The 20,508-nt window shown below is 38.5% G+C and overlaps 1 protein-coding gene and 1 non-coding gene across 3 annotated transcripts in view; one reads left to right on the forward strand and one right to left on the reverse strand.

The window, feature by feature from the left end:
- LOC106051650 (uncharacterized) overlaps positions 1 to 20,508 on the reverse strand; it is a 38,025-nt gene that overhangs the window by 8,083 nt on the left and 9,434 nt on the right. For both annotated transcript variants that reach the window (XM_056037910.1, XM_056037904.1), the window contains exons 3-8: positions 18,929 to 20,144; positions 15,785 to 15,924; positions 12,073 to 12,141; positions 9,275 to 9,383; positions 3,800 to 3,957; positions 2,653 to 2,824 (exon numbers count right to left, since the gene is read on the reverse strand). In XM_056037910.1, the coding sequence (XP_055893885.1) occupies positions 2,653 to 2,824; positions 3,800 to 3,957; positions 9,275 to 9,383; positions 12,073 to 12,141; positions 15,785 to 15,924; positions 18,929 to 20,144 (1,864 nt within the window). The remainder of the gene's footprint in view (positions 1 to 2,652; positions 2,825 to 3,799; positions 3,958 to 9,274; positions 9,384 to 12,072; positions 12,142 to 15,784; positions 15,925 to 18,928; positions 20,145 to 20,508) is intronic.
- Trnaw-cca (transfer RNA tryptophan (anticodon CCA)) lies at positions 18,097 to 18,168 on the forward strand. The gene has a single exon. It is a non-coding gene; the product is annotated as a tRNA-Trp (tRNA).

Genomic DNA, 20,508 nt, shown 5'->3' on the forward strand with positions numbered 1-20,508 from the left:
TGGTAGAAATTTGTAATCTCTCTTCGCTACGCTCTTGGAATTAGGTGACTGTAGTTTGCTTAGATTTTATATCGAAAAGAGAAGTTTTATCGTCAAAATCATCTGTTTGGGGCTTTTAAACTAAAAAAATCTCTGGAGTTTTTTTTAAAACAAATTCAAAACCCCATTTAGCTACGCTCATAGAATTTGGTGACTATAGTTTGATTTAGACTAATATTGAAGAGGGGGTTTTCAACCTCAAAACTCTCTGTAGGGGGATTTTAAACTCAAAACCATCTGGAGGGGTTTTAAACTTTTTAAAAAAGCCATCAGGAAGAGGGGTTTTTTTTAGCTTCAAATCCCACTGGAGACACTGGCGGATCCAGGGGGGGGGGCGGTAGGGGCGATCGCTGACGAATTTTAGTATAGAATTCACACAATTTGTATACGAATTTATTACTTATGTTAATAATATATACTAATTATTTATATTTCAACCTATTTTTAGGTTATTTCGCCCCCGCCCCCCTTCTAGTATTTTGGCCGTTTTGGTAGGGTCGGGAGGGGGCGATGGCATCAATCCGCCCCCCCCCCCACCATAAACTTTCTAGTGAGGAGGGGGCGGTCCTATTCATTTGTAGAAATCACAGCTTGCTAACAGAATCAATTAAATATCTATATGATTAAAACGTTATTGGTATTTTAACTGGTCTTGATATTATGTCGTTCACCTGTTGGCCGATTGGAAGGGGAGGAGCAAATACCTCTACTGCCCTTCCCACCTTAACCCTTTGAGTGGGGGGGGGGCGGTCCTACTTTTATGGAGAAATCATAGTTTGTGAACAAAATTAGTCGAATATCTATATAATATAAACAGGTGGAAGTGCGATACATGCAATCACCTTCCCCCATCGGACAAATCAATAATTTTTTTTTTGTATTATAATTAAGAAATTACAAAATTAAAAAAATCTGTCACTAATATAATTTATACAGCTTTTCGATGTGTGAAGTTTTCCACAGATTTATCATACTGCCTTTTCCTTTGACTTTTGGCTGGAAAGATGCAACAACATCCATGTTTCCAGCCAACTTCTTTTCGCTGTCACAAGAAGAAACAACAGGAAGAAACTTAAAACGTTCATACACAACCACAAGCTCTTTCACATTAACCCTTATCTGAGAGATACCGATAACATCTGCTCGTTGTGACTTATGTCTGGAGTACAATCCAATATCAATGCATTCTTGATGTCTCGAAGGATAGAATTCACAACAGCATCAGCTACTACAGTAATAAGTTCGTTTTGAATCTTCTTTCCCAGGTAACGATCATGAATTTCTGCATTGGTAACACGTCGAAGTTGTTCCCCCATTACTGGATCAAACTTTGCAAGTAATTCTACTAGACCAGGAAATTCCCATTACTTGGCTCTTTAAGTCTTTCAATGGTCCCTCTGAAAGCTAAATTGCGCTTCGCTAGAAATCGTACAATTGCAACTAGTCCAACGTTTAGTTTCAGAATAAAGCATCTTCTGGTGAACTTTGTCAATGCCTGTTGTTTTTTTTACTAAGTCTTGCTTCAGCTTCACGTAACTGGTCATGGCGTCTAAATGCCTTTGCGATTTTTCATGCTCTGCTAGCCTTATGGTAAAGCTTTGCCACTGGTCAAATCCTCCATTTAAAAAGGAACTTTTTTGTTTTTCCAGTAGACGACAGTAGAAACAATAGATCTTGTCTGCTGACACAGAATATATCACCCAAGGACGCAAAACACTTTCACCATTACTCAGGTTTGGTTTGCAATGCACTTAAGTGAAATGTCTAAACTCCATATTTTTCGGAAAATTCTCCAAAGTAATCTCAGGTGGACCTTTTTGTAATAAATAGTCAATACAAGATTTTTCCATTTTTTTCTAGACACATGGAAGGATAATCCAGATTTCTCAATGAATCGACCACATTTAGCTCATTATCTATAACTACATGTTGATCAGTTATTACATTATTGCCTTCATTTCTTACAACAGTTGTTAGTGTTACATCATTTTCTTCTTCTCTTACGACATTCACCACTCCAGTTTTTGCATTCTTCATAGAATCTGTTTCAGCTGTCTCACTACAAGTGATTATGTTCTCATTTTCGGGTTTTTATCGTTTTAAAAACGTATTCTAGTTCTATTGGAACTTTCGTTTCGGTTAAAATTCGCACTATTATTAAATTTTTATTAAATATGAAAGCTGACAATGCTTTTTTTATTCGCGTAAGATTTGTGTTTTCCATATAGCAATTTTGTCTAATTTTCAGGAGATTTTAAAAATAATTTCCACGACTTTTTCGTATATTTTGCATCATTACGCAATTACAGATATACTTAGCGCGGGGCCTATGAAAGCGCGGGGCCCACTGCGGCCGCATAGGTTGCAGTGGCTTAAGACCGGCCCTGGTGGGGACCCACCATGATATTCTGGAACCCGGGCCCACGGGTAAGCTACCTTTCTACGCAACAGCGTAGCTCCTATATTCAAATTTGTGTTCAAATTTTACAAGAAAAAACTAAATGGAAACGCAGACTTATGGGTGGAAGACCTCTCCGAATCTCAAAGAACAGCCTGTGTTATGTAGACTGTGGAATAAAATGGAATGAAAGTTGACCAATGCCATACATTTACCATAGAACGCATGCGTTGGTGGTCCAAGCCAAGGGTTGGGTTCCTCAAGTCTCGAGTAGGTTTCTGTGCCGAGATAGGTGGGGACGTTTACACGGATGTACTTCAGTGTGCCAACACCCCTGAGACCGACACCATGTTTGAAGCACAACACCAACAAACAGCTGAACTGGAGCTGAGGAAAGGAAACATCACGTGACACTTTGTCTCAGCAGTGGCGGGTAGGTGTGTGTGTGTGGGGGGGGGAAGATGGGCAAGTACCCTCCTACAAACATACCTCAGTGGTCTGAAAACTTTTCTACTTAAGAATGGAATGTGTCTTTTTTTTTTTAACTTGATGTTTATTTTTTTATTTGATCTTCTTACAGATCAATGCATTTCTCCCAGCGATGCTCTCACCTTTCCAACCGCCTACAACCGGTCCAAACAGTTGGCCAATATAGCGTCGTTCTTCAACTAAATGTTGCGCTTGGAGGACGGAGATTTGCATAAGGATGCCATTACTGTAAACACTTATGTTATTGATTATAGTTTTTGAATACTATTTACTAAATAGTATTAAGCTTTTTTCTCAATAAATAGTCGTTTACAAAGGTGGTGGCATCATCATTACACTATGTTACTACATGTAAGGATTGTTTTTGTTGACACAGCTACGCCTATATGCTAACAGTTGAAGTGAAAGTAATAAGAAAATGATTGATGTGAAATCTTTTTAGACTCTAGTGAAGTCTAGTTCTATCTATAAGTTGGCCCAAGAAAGATCTGGGAGGAATCCCAGAAGTGTTAAAAACATTTAACTAAAATTTAAAAAATTTAATCGTAATTTCTTTTTCCCCTAGCTTCACCATTGGCCCATCTTATCATCGAGATTGTAAATAAAATATAAATAGGGTCTATAACACAATTTTGAAAATATTCGAATGAATATTTTTTTAATTGCAACTAAATTTATTGTTATCAATATTAATTGTACCCATACAAAAAAAAAAATAGCGCTATGTCGCTAATTCCGTTGTATTGCAATGAACAAAGAATGAGCATATCAAGTGATTCGAGTTAAGACTTCATTTCACTCAACCAATAAAATGACATCTTAGATGATCACTACGATAAGTTATTGAAAACTACAAACACGTCATGACTTTACCAATATGATCATGAAGCTAAAAAATGGCCAGTAGTCTGGTGTGGAAGACACGTGCATTCTGACGTCGGTATAGCTTTCATGTTTGGTCTCAGAGGAGAGTTCTTTCTTTAAAGTTTTCCACCGATGTAGATTGATCTCTGTTGGATCACTGTAGTAATCTAATCAGAGCAGAACGGTATTTAAAATTTAACAATCATCTAGTGACGTAGCTAAGGTAGCTGTTCTCGACAGAGTCACCCTAACCCTTTTTAGGGAAGACACAGATAGACTGATAGACTAATATGGACAAGAAACATTTCCTCCAATGTGTTCCCAAGGCTCATTATAGCGAAAAAAAGCATTGCAGGTGGAGAGGATGTAGGAAAGGCTCCACTAAATGTGCCGTTTCTCAAGGGGTCGTACGCGTGGTGGAGGCCCTTTCACGGCTGGTGGTGGTACGCTGAAGAAATACGGAGACCACAATCGTTGTTAATTTTATAATCAATCAATTCGGATACGCCAGAATTAACCAATTATTTTTCGGATCAGTACTTTATTATTTGAAATCAAAACATACAAGAAACATGCCGAATGATTGAATATAAACGTTGTAAAAAGATCATTGGTTGCCTCTAACTTGCCCATGTTTCTTAAGATGCAAAATTTTAACTTGATCCAAGAATGGGAAGTGGGAAAACAAAAAAAAACGTGCCAAAACGTAATAAGGGGGTTAAATCCATATATACATCTACATCTCTTATTAAGTAGTAGGCTATTTACTCCCCTTATTTCGATATTAAACAAAATAATTAATCATCAATATTCAATTAACTAATTATATATATTTTTTTAATTGATTAGTGTCTTGCCAAGTACAATGAATAAGTGTGCAAAGTTTCAACTTGATCCGAGAGTGGGAAAAACATGTTCAAACTTTTTACCAGATAGACAGACAGAAAAGTGAGTTTATATAAGCTTTGTAAAAAAGACAATGCCTCTTTTATAAAACTTGTAGGGCGATTATTTTGCTCTTAATAACTTACAAATGTTAGGTTGAACATTGGAACATTATTTATAGGGCCGGCCGTTTTAACCCATTGCTCCAAATTTTGGCCCCGCGCTTGGCAGGGGCCCTACAATTTCCATTTAACATGTCACTATCAGTCATGGCTATTGTCGCGGCTTTTTAAGAGGTAAGACTTAAAGGGTTAACATATTTAGTGTTTCGTACGATTGACGCCACTTAATTAAGGCACTGGCGAATATTGCGATTGAGTTGCTTCCTTTGCATGATATATAATAAATGTTGATATAATATAATTAATAGTAATAGTTGTTATTGTAAACAAAACAAAATAGAAGAGGAGCCTCGCAAGCATTTATCAAATTGGGCCCCGCAATTTGTAAGGTCGGTCCTGATTATTTACCACCCCTCCCCGGGAAAAAATCCTGGTTAAGCGAATGTAGAAATCTATAACACTTTATAATATTCTAATGATAGGAATTTAGATTCAGACATAGAAGAAGAGATGCACAAAATGTTCCTGAACATACTGTGACGTATTTCTGTATATTCTGGCTAAATGTACTAGTAGACACAAATAAAAACACTGCAAAGAACTAGACAACTCAACTTTCAGCTTCATATGACTTTATTTATTGACTATTAACTCTAGCAATTCATCACTGTAACATGTAGCGTAGAAGACTGTACAATATCTGGTAGTTTACAGTTAACTATACTTCGTTACATTTCATCTCTTCTCAACTTGCATCGAGCCGATTCCGTTCTACTTAGCTGTTCCGAGTCGTACTCAACTCTATCGAATCGGAGCCGTACACGTCTTACATCGACTGTAACTGCTCAAGTCTACTGTAGTTCTCTGTATAGACCAGTGATTCCCAAAGTGGTCTATATAGACCCCCAGGGGTCTACGACGACTTCCAAGGGGTCTACGAAAGTGAAAAAATAAATTGGGGGTCTATGAGATGTCCACGGGGGTCTACGATAATGGATTACATTTAAGCAGGTCGTGTCTTTAATTTTCACATTCCATTAATGTAATTATTTCATGATGCACTAATATATGATTTGTAGCTTTGTTTATCCTTTAAATTAGTATCATGCTAATCAAACGAAAAAATCATTGTATTTAAATTCAATACTTATTTGAATAGATTAATTCTGTCTACATGTAACTTATGTTTAACAAACAGAAATGTAGATTGTACAGCGTTGATTATTTAAAATTGGAATTCATTCCTTCCTTTTCAAACAAGCGTTTGCTTAAAACTTTCATTCAAACACTCAAAGATAAAGTTCAGAATAGACCCACAAAATTTCGACATCATGTAGAGAAGATGATGGGTTGTGAGCGTCTTACAGGATCTCTTTATTTATAGCAAAATACGGAAAATAGCATGGGTCAAACATTGATTTTACCAGCCGTTGTAGTTTAAAACTGTTTTACATAAACCTCCATCTGATATTATTACAATAGTTTTTTTAAGCAACAATACAGTTCAAGGCCAGAGCGGTGGCATGAGTGAGGCCTATAGAATGAAAAGCTTATAATGCTATTCTTTGCAAACGACATATATACAGTTTGGAATCAGAGGCGTCACAGGTCTGACAAAGTGTAGCACTGTGTGCTACAAACTGCCTAATGGTCGCTGTCTCCTGATTTTTCCTCAGGGTTGACCCTAGAATTCTTTTCCGTGTTTAGGTCTAGTTGCAAGGCAGCAGAGTTTTGAATTCAGTTTTCCTTCTGCTAGGTGGGTAGCCAAGGACTTCCTGCTCGAAGCTTATGGTTTAGGCTTTAGTTACTCGCCTTCGCCCCTTCTCCTGATAATGAATATAGTTCCTCAGATTCAATATTTGAGTCACACGTGAAAGATAAAGAAATAAACGAGAAACTGCCCTTTGCGAAAAACCTTTTACAATGATTTTTAAGGCAAATTAATTAATTAATTAATTAATATTTAATGTTGGAAGGACTACTTCATAGAACAACAAATTCCTATATGAAACATAATATCCATAGCAACGTAGGGTAAACCTGCAAAAAAAAAAACATTTCCAGTGTGTTTGTTGTTGATTCCAGTAATACACATTCATTGTTATTTTAATTGGTTTAAATTTAAATGTTATCAATAAAGAGAGAGATCTCTATAACGTACCAAGTAGTTTTAATTGACTTTTTCACTCTTAAACTCACTACAGTAAGAAATTTGTTTTAAAAAATGTTGATGAATTTGCCAAAATTTCCAAGTTAAGCAGGGGTCTACCAAACACCAGAAAACATGGCAAGGGGTCTACGAGACAAAAAAGTTTGGGAACCACTGGTATAGACTTTAACGACTGTACTCACTCCAGTTAATTCAACCCTAGTTAACTTGCATCGAGTTGTACACATCTCTCTTCTACTGTCTCGCACAGCAGACAACAGTACCGACGACTGTAATGACGACTGACTTTGCACATGAACTCTCAGGTTTATATAGAGTCCCTGATCGCTTCTCCAATGTTGCACAAACACTGCTTGTACCTTCTGGAACATCACGTGAGGACACGTCACATCCTGTCTTTGTTTATACGCTTAGATTCCAGAGAACACTCGCTGCTGGGTCATCTCGCCGGGGTCACACGTTGACCTCTACCAGTCACTGTACATTTGTTACAATACAATTATTAAACTCTTGAATGAAATAATGCACACGCTGCACATGCGGAAATACCTTAAGGCGTATAGTCCGTTCAAGGTAAATATTTTGTTCTCGAGCCAAATTTAAATTGAGTTCTTTTTACTTTCAGCAAGTATTACGGTCAAACTAGAATGTTCCAAGTGTTGCCAACGTGCTAGGAATTCTTTTCTCAGCGATTTACATCAACTCAGGGGCAGAAATCGGTGTCAAAATCGGTCCTGGCATTACCATACCTTCCTGTCCACAAATTGATTGCCATACCACCTACATATATTGTTACCTGCTCTCAAAATAATTTAGATTTGATAAAGCATCAAAAGAGGCGCGGTGTCTGGGCGGTAAAGCGCTTGGCTTCTGATCCAAGGGGGTCCCAGGTTCGAATTCTGGTGAAGACTGGGATTTTTTAATTTCGGGATCTTTGGGCGCCTCTGAGTTCACCTGACATTAGTTGGGGAAAAGTAAAGGCGCTTGGTCGTTGCGCTGGCTACATGACACCCTCGTTAACCGTAGGCCACAGAAACAGATGAACTTTACCTCATATGCCCTATAGACCACAAGGTCTGAAAGGTGAACTTTACATTACTTTTAAAGCCTCGAAAACTTAACGCAAGGATGCAAAAAATGGGTTTAGATTGGCCCCCTTTAACGTGCTGTATGTCTAAAACCAGATACCAGCTGGACTTTCAGGTTATAGAGCTATCTCATTGTGCACACTCTGTACAATTGCAACATTGATTAGTTTGAATAGAATAGTTGGAATAAATTACTTTAATAAATGATTTTGAGACGATTTGATATACTTAAAAGCGTGTAATACTTGAAAAATGGAGCAAGAAAAAGTTCTTGTTGCAATACATTAATTTGTTAAGGATAAAAAGGTCCCTCATCAACAAACATTTTCAAAAGCCTTAAAGATAAAACCTTGCAAGTGTTCTTGTGTCAAGTCAGCCTATTCTTGAAACATTTTAACGTGCCGAAACTTCTTTCACAAGTTACCTGCGTAAGCCCTAATTCAAAAGTCAAGCTAATGAGTACAACACATTCCCGTGTCAATCAATTGTACTTGATTCAAATTCAATAACAACCATTTGAACAGTTCTTACAAGACAACTGTCTTTGCTCTCACCTCCGTAGCTCACAATAGTCATTGACCTGTTCATATTTGTATCTTACGAACATTTCTATATCCCTAACGGAATAAAATTCGCGGCAGGGAAATGCCGGGATCTTGCCACGAACCACGACTGGACACGCTTTATAACACTTTATTTGAGTCCTTTGTAACAGGGAATGTGTAGATTACACTATACATTATCCCTTTTATAACCGGAAATTCGTTACTAATTTATAAGCTCAGCGTCTCGTTCTAGATTTCACCCGAATATGTTTAGACTTATGCCACTTCTACAGGACTATACAAAATATAAATCTTATCTTGTTTGTTAAAATCACTTAGTGTATATAGAGGATTGTACTTTAAATCACCAGTAGCATGGTATATGTTTATAGATCTAAGAGACGCCTATGATCTTAGTATTACACTGTACAGTTTGTAAAGTTCTTTTATGAAATGTAAAAGAATGCCAATCACAGTTACTGTACTTATTATCATTCATAGTGGTCCATTTGGCCCATGCCCACCCTGTTGCCAGTCCGCCCCTGCATCAACTGTTAAATTTCTAAGAAAATTTTCGAGATCCGTGCCCAGGTTCCACCCACGAAAAAACGAGTTGAATAGAATTCTTGTAAAAAATAAGATTAAGTCTACTATAAAACTGTTAAGTCGCAAACCTCTTGCTATTTTAACGATATCCATTAATGTTCTTTGTTTCCACTCGTACTTCTTCATTAGACTTTCCTTTTCCAGTTTAAGTCGGCTGATTTTCATCTTAGTCTCGGTCTGTTCAAGAAAATAGTAAAATATTTAAGGGCTGTTAATAAGTACATTATGACTTCTATGATCGTCAACGCTCAGTGACTAAACCGCACGAGCAGAACATGAGCTGGACTTGGTTCTTAGAGCTCATTTGAGACGCTTATCATTTAGGAGCATTTATACATCTTGAAGAGAAGCCATTCTAAACCTGAAAGCATCTTGTAGAAGAAACGTTTCAACTTAGTCAGATAAATGTGACAAAATATGTTGGTCGCAACTGGGTCTGCGCGAGACCAATCGTTATAAAAGGCCTGAACACGTTCTCAAGCTTTCTATAACGATTGGTCTCGGTCTGGCGTGGAATACTTCGGACTTGAAGACAATGTCTTAAACTTATTGAACTCCCATTTCAAAATCCTTCAGTCAACTATAAGTAAAACAAGGAGTGGATCTGTTTAGGTTTGGACTACTAAATGTGGCATCTCTTTCAAAAACGTATGCAACTAAGTAAATACCCAGTACCAAGTGTAATGTGCAGCGGTACTTTGTATAATGAAGCATGGACAACCAATAATCTTTTATTTCAATAAGCATGGACAACCAATGATCTTTTTTTTTTTAAGAAACACGGACAGCCAATGATCTTTTATTTTAAGAAACATGGACAAGCAATGGTCTTTTATTTTAAGAAACATGGAAACCAATGATCTTTTTCTTTTATCTTAAAAACATTGGCAACCAATGATTTTTTTACAAAGTTTATATTAAAACATTCAGCATGTTTCTTGTATGTTTAGATTTAAAATGATAAAGTAGGCCTACTCATCCACCACAGACTATTTAGCTGCCCAATACTTGTTTCTGGCGTATCCGAATTGATTGAGTATAAAATTACCAACGATTGAGTGGATACTTCAGGAACAAGTTGTATCCTTGAGAATTATTCTCTTCACCAAGTGTGACAGGTGGGGTAATGTGACGTGTGTTTGGCGCGTTAAATGTCTAGGGGATGATTATTTTTAAAGCTATCACACCCCAACCTATCAGCATATGAATCGGGAGCAGACACGCAACGAGACAAGCAATGAAAGATAGATACAAAAGTTAAAAATGAATAATATTTATTTACATAAATATACATATAAGAATAAAAAGGGGGAGGTTTGCATCTATCTCTAAATAATAATAGATTTAATCATCACTCTTGCACCTAATAAGAGTATGTCACTTTGTCCTCTGACTTAGCTGGTTGTCCTATTGATGTCGCAGCTGGCTGTGTCCTGGCTTGAGGTTCTCCAGCTGGAGGTGGCGCTCTAGCGGGTAGAGGGACGCCGATGATATAGTCCTTGTGGAGTCTCAATCCAAAGTTCTGATATCTGTAGTGGGCACAGTAGGGTGGGTGGCCCGGCTACCGTGGACACAAGGTTACTGCGGGCAGAGCTGATCTGCCGTGGGCAGCGTAGTTGTCAGGATATGTCCAGTGAGTTGCAGAGGGTTGGCGTAGCTATGACGTCTCACACAGATCTGAATCTATAGGGACGTCGCACCTAATAGCTTGACAGGTGGGCTGTCGAATAGGCGGGCAATGCCGATAGCGCCAAGTGGTAGAGTTGAGTAGATCTCAGTAGGCAAGTGCAGTGCTGAATAGCACTAAGCACAAACATAGGCAGGTCAGTGAGCCAGTGCAGTGCTGAATAGCACTAAGCACAAAGGTAGGTGATTCTTGATATCAAACAAATAGGCAAACACCTGAGGGAGGCACCAGGTATTCCTCGATGAAAAAGAATATATGAAGCAGTCCCGACTGCTCAGCTCGAATGAGAAAGAAGAGAGTCTGACTTGATTTAATTTACCTTATATACAAAGGCCTGGAAAATGTGGGCGGACACAGGAAATGTCCTAGGCTTAGAATTATCTTACACGTGGGTGAAGTCCGACAAGAGATGGGATTCGCACATTGGGAGGTCAATGGGTGGGTTTGTCCTGGTGGTCTCCTAGATCAAAGAGAGACATAGGAGAAAGGAGGGGGGGGAGGAGTGACTTGCATTCCACACAAGGTGGTGTCCACTGCGGCTGTCAGACATCCTGTCGGTAAGATCACAGAGAATGTGTGTTTACCTTTCCCCGATCAAGGGCAGATAAATGACAGGACGCGCCTTAGCTATCTCCAAGGAGGTCAACCAAGTCTAGCCTGGAGCGGAAAAGGTGGGGCGGGTGAATAATTTAGGGGTAGGATGGGGAAATAATTAAAATAAAATAAATAAATAATGAAAAATAATATTTAATGCTGTGATAAATTTTAGTGACTCTGACAGCGAGTTTTTGACTTGTCACACCAAGTTAGGCCTACAACTTATTTTATAACAGCAGCAAAGATTTCCATTGACTGCAAGCCACAATTGTTTGACGAAAAATAAATTATTTGCATCATTTTATTTGTATCTCTTTTTCTGTCTAGCCATGTTTTAGTTCTACCTCTCTCTTGATCTCACTCACCACTTTTTCATCTCCTCTATCGCTTCCTGTCCTCCCCCTCTTTTTAGATACATCGTTTCAGTCTTTTCCTCTCTCTCTCTCTCTCTCACACACACACACACACACTTTCTGCACGTGTTCTACCCACTCTCGGGTTACTTCTCTCTTTTATTTTACGTGCGCAATATTTAGAGGAATGTGGAGACGAACAGCGTCCACTTTGTAAACACTAACTTACCAAAGTTAAAAGTATGTAGTAACGGTACGCTGCCTTCCCGGTTAAGTAAAACATTTTCTCTTTCCGCTTCTGTAAGGAAAGTAAACGAGACAAAATTAAAATTGTTCTTTAAAATGTCTGTCAGTGAAGCGTAGAAAGTAATGTCCTCAACAAAAAAACAACAACTAACTTTCCCAAGAACTCTAAAAGCTTTATTCAGGAGTGAACTAGCCCTATAGACATTCGGGTAAGGGGCCGGTACGGTCGCCCCGGAAAACTCTGATTGAGCTTAAGGCGCTCCCCCAAACATCTTATCGGACCAGTTGAGTGGCGAACTTTTTTTTTGTACAGTGTTGAGAAACACATAGACTTAAGCCCCTCACGCGCCATTCGAAGCATAGGGCTGCAAGATCTCTCCACAGAAATCAGTCTTAGGCGACTTTCACAGCCACTTTCCTTCTCAAAAGTTGTGACGCCATGAAAAAAAGTGGACGGCTTTTTTTTTTTGCGTTCCTCTTTTCGGCTGATTTTGGTAAACGTGTTTCGTCTTGTCTAATGATAAGACGCACAAATGTCAATGCACCTCATTCACCAATCGTAAACAAACAACATTTAGTCACGTGATCTTATTGATAAAACAACGTAATAAACTGTCACGTGACAACCATCATGAATTAAACATGAGATCGTAAATTATATAGAAGAGATAAAGCACCACATGGCTAAATGTTGTTTGTTTACGATTGGTGAATGAGGTCCATTGACTTTCAGTCGCCTCTTCCCTTAGACGGCGAATGTCTGTGCGGGAGATGATTTCTCTATGGGTTACATTATCTCGGTATGTTATTCGTAGGATCCTTCTCAGCCATCACTTCTCAGCCATCACTGCTCAGCCTCTTTTCAACCTTCCACGTCTCGAAGTTAGGTGGCCATTGGAACAATGATTGTATTGTGTAGGTGGATTTTAATCTCCAGGCAGGGGCGGACTGACTATATGGGCATTCGGGCAAATGCCTGGTGGGCCGGTACCCTATTGGGCCGGTAGGGCCACCGATAGGGCCGCATGAGTGCCAGTAAATTGTTTTAAGATTTTATATTATTGTATTTAAAAGCAACACTTTGTGCGTCGTGATTTGAAAAAAAAACAACATCTTTTACACTTTAAAGTAAATTCCTTATACATACTAAACGAAAAACAAGAAACTTAAGGCCTTTATTTGTTTTAGACATCGACGTAAGTATAAATTTATTCGGATGAATCTATAAAGGGACCAACAACGACGTCCTTTAGATGACATGTCCAGTCACATACAAATTCTTTATTGGTACGGGGGAGTTGTCACTTGATCTCGAGTTGGCCCCGCTACGAAAACCTTCACAAATCAGAATAATTATCTTGAACAGTGTAGAAATGTATTGATTGGAATTGGAATGTAGCCTTTTAAATGAATTTCAATGACATCGTCCCTGGCTGCAAGAAAGAGAAGCGGGGATGAGATAAAGCCTAATCTAATATTCGTCTCGATGTTCCATCGTCTGTTGTGACACAACAGCTTGATTTGCTTTAGACATGTCGCTGAATCTGGACACATTGGGTTAGGGTTGCTATTTTCTAGAGTGATTCCGATGGACGTTATCACACTTTTTGTTTTCAAAATCTACAAAACTGCTCCACATCCTTTGTTGCTATTTTCTAGAGTGATTCCGATGGACGTTATCACACTTTTTGTTTTCAAAATCTACAAAACTGCTCCACATCCTTTGTTGCTATTTTCTAGAGTGATTCCGATGGACGTTATCACACTTTTTGTTTTCAAAATCTACAAAACTGCTCCACATCCTTTGTTGCTATTTTCTAGAGTGATTCCGATGGACGTTATCACACTTTTTGTTTTCAAAATCTACAAAACTGCTCCACATCCTTTGTTGCTATTTTCTAGAGTGATTCCGATGGACGTTATCACACTTTTTGTTTTCAAAATCTACAAAACTGCTCCACATCCTTTGTTGCTATTTTCTAGAGTGATTCCGATGGACGTTATCACACTTTTTGTTTTCAAAATCTACAAAACTGCTCCACATCCTTTGTTGCTATTTTCTAGAGTGATTCCGATGGACGTTATCACACTTTTTGTTTTCAAAATCTACAAAACTGCTCCACATCCTTTGTTGCTATTTTCTAGAGTGATTCCGATGGACGTTATCACACTTTTTGTTTTCAAAATCTACAAAACTGCTCCACATCCTTTGTTGCTATTTTCTAGAGTGATTCCGATGGACGTTATCACACTTTTTGTTTTCAAAATCTACAAAACTGCTCCACATCCTTTGTTGCTATTTTCTAGAGTGATTCCGATGGACGTTATCACACTTTTTGTTTTCAAAATCTACAAAACTGCTCCACATCCTTTGTTGCTATTTTCTAGAGTGATTCCGATGGACGTTATCACACTTTTTGTTTTCAAAATCTACAAAACTGCTCCACATCCTTTGTTGCTATTTTCTAGAGTGATTCCGATGGACGTTATCACACTTTTTGTTTTCAAAATCTACAAAACTGCTCCACATCCTTTGTTGCTATTTTCTAGAGTGATTCCGATGGACGTTATCACACTTTTTGTTTTCAAAATCTACAAAACTGCTCCACATCCTTTGTTGCTATTTTCTAGAGTGATTCCGATGGACGTTATCACACTTTTTGTTTTCAAAATCTACAAAACTGCTCCACATCCTTTGTTGCTATTTTCTAGAGTGATTCCGATGGACGTTATCACACTTTTTGTTTTCAAAATCTACAAAACTGCTCCACATCCTTTGTTGCTATTTTCTAGAGTGATTCCGATGGACGTTATCACACTTTTTGTTTTCAAAATCTACAAAACTGCTCCACATCCTTTGTTGCTATTTTCTAGAGTGATTCCGATGGACGTTATCACACTTTTTGTTTTCAAAATCTACAAAACTGCTCCACATCCTTTGTTGCTATTTTCTAGAGTGATTCCGATGGACGTTATCACACTTTTTGTTTTCAAAATCTACAAAACTGATCCACATCCTTTGTTGCTATTTTCTAGAGTGATTCCGATGGACGTTATCATACTTTTTGTTTTCAAAATCTACAAAACTGCTCCACATCCTTTGTTGCTATTTTCTAGAGTGATTCCGATGGACGTTATCACACTTTTTGTTTTCAAAATCTACAAAACTGATCCACATCCTTTGTTGCTAGTCCAGGCTCACATGTCTCACATAACGTAAACCTGTTCAGTGCTTGACGTTTTGGAAGCAGCTGAGAAACACTAGTATCATTTAAAACTTTTTCTTTTAAAAATCTGTAATAAACATGTTCAACTCAATGTTTCTCAAATCAATAATTGTACATTTTAAATTTATGTAATCACTTTTGATGAAATGTCAAAAACAACGACATTTTAAAATAGACTCAAAAATTGTTTTCGAATGTAACCAATCAATTAATTAGCTTACAGTTTTATTTTTCAACATAAAGGAAAGGAAATAAACAATATTTGTTGTTGTTTTTTTTTAAGGGAGAGATTTTTTTTACCTTGGGAGGGGGTGATACCCTGAGCTTACCGCACCGGGTAACACCGACCCCAGTGACGCCCTACTGCTTCGGAAGGTTTTGTTTGTTCAGTATTAATTTAGAAAAGTAGTCTAGAACAATTACTTAGATTGGACATCTCGATATTATACTAGTGAGTGTGCAGCTCACCTTTTTTTGTTGTATCAGATAATTGTGACTTGGGTTTCTCACGGCAGTAATCTTTTCAATCCCATTAGCGTCTTTGTAGGATGACTTTAACCAGTCTTTGGCTGCAATAAGATGATCTCTTCCTGACTCCAAACGAGCGCCTGAGAGAAGGGTTAAAAATGAGCAGTGCTGTTCATATGTTGCCCTCTTTTATTAAATTTATTTTTAAAAAAATTTCTACCTTGCGATCCATAGGGCAGATGATGTAGCTGTGGCGTAGCTAGGGGATATGATGATCTAAAGGCAGAAGTTGTAGCTGTGGCGTAGCTAGGGGATATGATGATCTAAAGGCAGAAGTTGTAGCTGTGGCGTAGCTAGGGGATATGATGATCTATAAGGCAGAAGTTGTAGCTGTGGCGTAGCTAGGGGATATGATGATCTATAAGGCAGAAGTTGTAGCTGTGGCGTAGCTAGGGGATATGATGATCTATAAGGCAGAAGTTGTAGCTGTGGCGTAGCTAGGGGATATGATGATCTATAAGGCAGAAGTTGTAGCTGTGGCGTAGCTAGGGGATAGGATGATCTATAAGGCAGAAGTTGTAGCTGTGGCGTAGCTAGGGGATATGATGATCTATAAGGCAGAAGTTGTAGCTGTGGCGTAGCTAGGGGATATGATGATCTATAAGGCAGAAGTTGTAGCTGTGGCGTAGCTAGAGGATAGGATGATCTAAAGGCAGAAGTTGTAGCTGTGGCGTAGCTAGGGGATAGGATGATCTATAAGGCAGAAGTTGTAGCTGTGGCGTAGCTAGGGGATAGGATGATCTATAAGGCAGATGATGTAGCTGTGGCGTAGCTAGGGGATAGGATGATCTATAAGGCAGAAGTTGTAGCTGTGGCGTAGCTAGGGTAGGTTGTTTTTTCAAAGTATTCATTGTTAAAGTATATTACTAATTCGCAAAAAATCAAGTTTACGAAATGATAGTTACTAGGCTACAAATGCATCATGTGCTTTCTTGCTGATAAAACTATCAATTATTTTTTATACAAATCATTTTTCCCCAGCTCTTGTTAATTGGACCAAGTTTCAAAATTAAGAAGTGGTAAATCTGTCATCGTTGATCGCAATTATTTCACAAAAACTAGAAAAGATAATTTTTAAAAAGCCACCATCTTGGTATTTTAGATCTTTCAAATTTATGATGCAACGGCTTTTTTTTTTCTGAAAGCGATATATTAAATTTAAAAAAATAAATATGCAAGCAGTTTTCATAAAAATACACCATTTTTACAACTATTCACTATTAATTCACTATTAATAGTAAAAAAACAAACAAGGGAGACTATAATAGTGCGTAACAAAATAGCCATGCATATTTTTTTAGATATTTCTGTCAACGGAGATGCTGTGGCTGAGTGGTAAATCGTTTGGCTTCCGAACCGGGAGGTTTCGAAGATAGGGATTCTTAATTTCGTGATCCTTAGGGGGGCTTATGAGTACCTGACATTAGTTGGGGAAATAAAAGGCTGTTGGTCGTTGTACAGGTCACATTATACCCTCGTTAACCGTGGACAACATAATCAAATTACCTTTACATCATCTGCCCTATACATCACAAGGTTTGAAAGAGGAACATGCCGTCAATGACTCACTTCATTTTTAACACTCGGTTAGCTCGTTGAGATGTCCAAAAAGGTTCGAGATAAATCCCTTTAAGAACCTTTGACAAGGGAAAGGATTTTATCCTGTGGCCGGGTTGAAGGTTGGCTCACCACCGACTCTTCTGTCTGAAGGCCCCCACCGACTAGATGATCATTTAATCACATCTTTATGTGCATGTATCACTATCCCTTGAGCCAACGCAATGGGTTCCCCCATCCAATGCGAGGCAGGAGACGAGCCCACGTGGGGACACTTCATATTCCGATAATGTACCATTGCGATCCATGGGGGTGGGGAGGGGCATATATGGACCCCGCTGGGGAATGGTGCAGTGGATTGGTTCGGCGCCTTCGATATGGGTCACGGATTGGTTAGCAAGCCTTTCTTCCACCCTCACCACGTGAAAGTACACTCGCTTGAGCATAACTGACGATAACTGAGGTAGCCCACTGCGGCGGCACCTTTGATACAGGTCACGGAGATCACGATTGGGGCCATGTTTGCTCTCGTTCTTGGCCTTTCCGCTTTCCCGGGCGGACGTGTCCACAGAGGCGCCACGCTAAGGCGAAAGGAGCTGGTATCCTCCGCTTGGTTAGCTCAGTCGATACAGCATCGGACTTTAGATCTAAAGGTCAGTTGTTGAACTGTCTAATCGCACGATAGGAAATTGGTGGACTCTGTGGCGCAACGGTAGCGCGTCTGACTCCAGATCAGAAGGTTGCGTGTTCAAATCACGTCAGGGTCATCTAGTTTTTTTTAAAGTCTAATTATATGAAAACATTTTGTTTTGTTTTTTAAATCTGTATATTTACGTCTACGGTTATCTTCAAAAAAAATGTTTTGAAATTTTAGACTTTAATACTACTAAATTAAGTGATTTCTGTTATACAATCTAATTGTATTTAAAATATTTTTTTTTTTTGCTTTAAAGTACTTACATAGTACATACCACTACTTACAGACATTGTTCCTATATTTACATACATTGTCACTATGCTTAGATAAATTACCTAGACTCATTACTTGCTTACACACATCCAATGTTTACATATCTTGGCCTTCTACTTACATGCACCCACTACTTACATACATACATACATCTACTAGTTGCATACATCGATTTTTTATATAATAAACATATATCCACTATATACATACTCTTCTACTTACATACATACATCCACTACTTACATAAATACATCTACTACTTACATAAATACATCTACTACTTATATACATACATACATACATACATCAATTACATACATACATACATACATACATACATACATACATACATACATACATACATACATACATACATACATACATACATACATACATACATACATACATGCATACCTGATACATACATACATACATACATACATACATACATACATACATACATACATACATACATACATACATACATACATACATACAAATAGTAACTAATTACATTTACACACATCCATTATTGACATGTATTGTCAAAGACTTACTGTCATATTCATTGAACATAACATCATAGTGTGGCTCAGGGGGCAGGTTGATCCTCTCCAGACCCAGCCTACGTTGTATAGTTTCAATTGGATTTGGAGGGCCGCTCCTAGGGGTAAAGGCGATGTTAAACTTGAGCGTTTCCAAATAGTCCAACATGTCCGTCATTCTAGAAGTCTCCCCTCGCTTCAGTCTCGTTCTCTGGGCTATATCTGTGCTCACCATTTTGGTTTTAGCCACAGGTTTCTCGATAGACACAGGCGTATCGTCGATAATGATGGCCTTCCTCAACTTGTCACTCACTTTGTTAACAAATTTCGTAACGGATGGCCGCCTGACTGCGTTCGCTCTTCTGGTTAGCAGCGCCATATGCCTGTTGTTCAGCAGACAGTCTGGGACGTTGCAGTTTTCAACCGGGCATCGGCGCATGACTTGGGGCAGGTCCACACTGTCCACTGAGCTTCCTTCATACTGAAACGAGTTGTGATGACTGTTTACATCCAGTAGATTGCCGCTTACTTTTGGAAGATGTAAGTGTTTCTTGTCTAAGCCCTGATAGTCGCTAGAGACACTAACATCTCTAGAGGGGAAGTGCCAAATGTCCTCGTCACTCGTTAAATCCCTATGGATCGAGGGTTTGAATTCAAAAGTTTTGGACAAAGTCACATTCTCGTTTATAGCATCAAGATCATCATTCAGAGAACTTTCCTGAAGAAACATATCCTCCTGAGACGGTTCGCCTTTTTGATCGAGAGATTCAGGCCAACTTGAGCTACGCTTTTTTAAAACTGGGACTTTATCGTCGATGGACATTTCACTGAGGCTTGCTTTAGGTTTGTATTCAGTGACATTCACATGTCTGCTGGCCACAGATTCAAGGGGAGAATAGTATGTGTCTAGCATCCGAGGGAGAGCATCATCCAGAGGATAACCAAACTCATCGGTTACCGGCCCCTTGTTCTCGTTCAGGTTCCCATCGTTCTTCGAGACATACACTTTGACAGAGTTGTGTCTTGGCGACGGTCGACCACGTGACTTGTCAGATTGACAGATGTTGTTCATTGATACATCATCTCGTACAATCTCTACTTGCTGCTCTAGTGAGGTCTTAGAGTTTAAGTCTTGTTTCGAGAAGTGGTCAATAAAAGACTCTAGTTCCCATAATATATTTGACGTCGTGTTTCTCCACCATCTTAGCCTAACTCCAACCCGGCCTTCCTGTAGAGAGATTTACACATATTACATACAGTTCATAAAGATCAAAAAAATAAGTAGGCCTAACAGGCTATTTTTTAAATCAAGAAACAATTATAAACAATCATAGAATTATGTAATTCCTCACACAGAAATTATTTTGTTTATAATGTTAACATGTACTTTTAGAATGCTTTAGCATTTCCATTTTTATTACAAAGCTTCTATTAACTCACTCTGTCTGCCTGTCTGTCCGTCTGGTAAATCGTTGTACACGTTATTTCTCCCATACCAATTCGCGGATCAAGTTGAAATTTCGCACAATAGACAAGACAGAATAAATTTAAAAAATTACCAATTAGTCAATTATTTAGTGGTAATTAATTAT

The sequence above is a fragment of the Biomphalaria glabrata genome, chromosome 1, assembly GCF_947242115.1.
Source record: "Biomphalaria glabrata chromosome 1, xgBioGlab47.1, whole genome shotgun sequence".
Lineage (NCBI taxonomy): Eukaryota > Metazoa > Mollusca > Gastropoda > Planorbidae > Biomphalaria > Biomphalaria glabrata.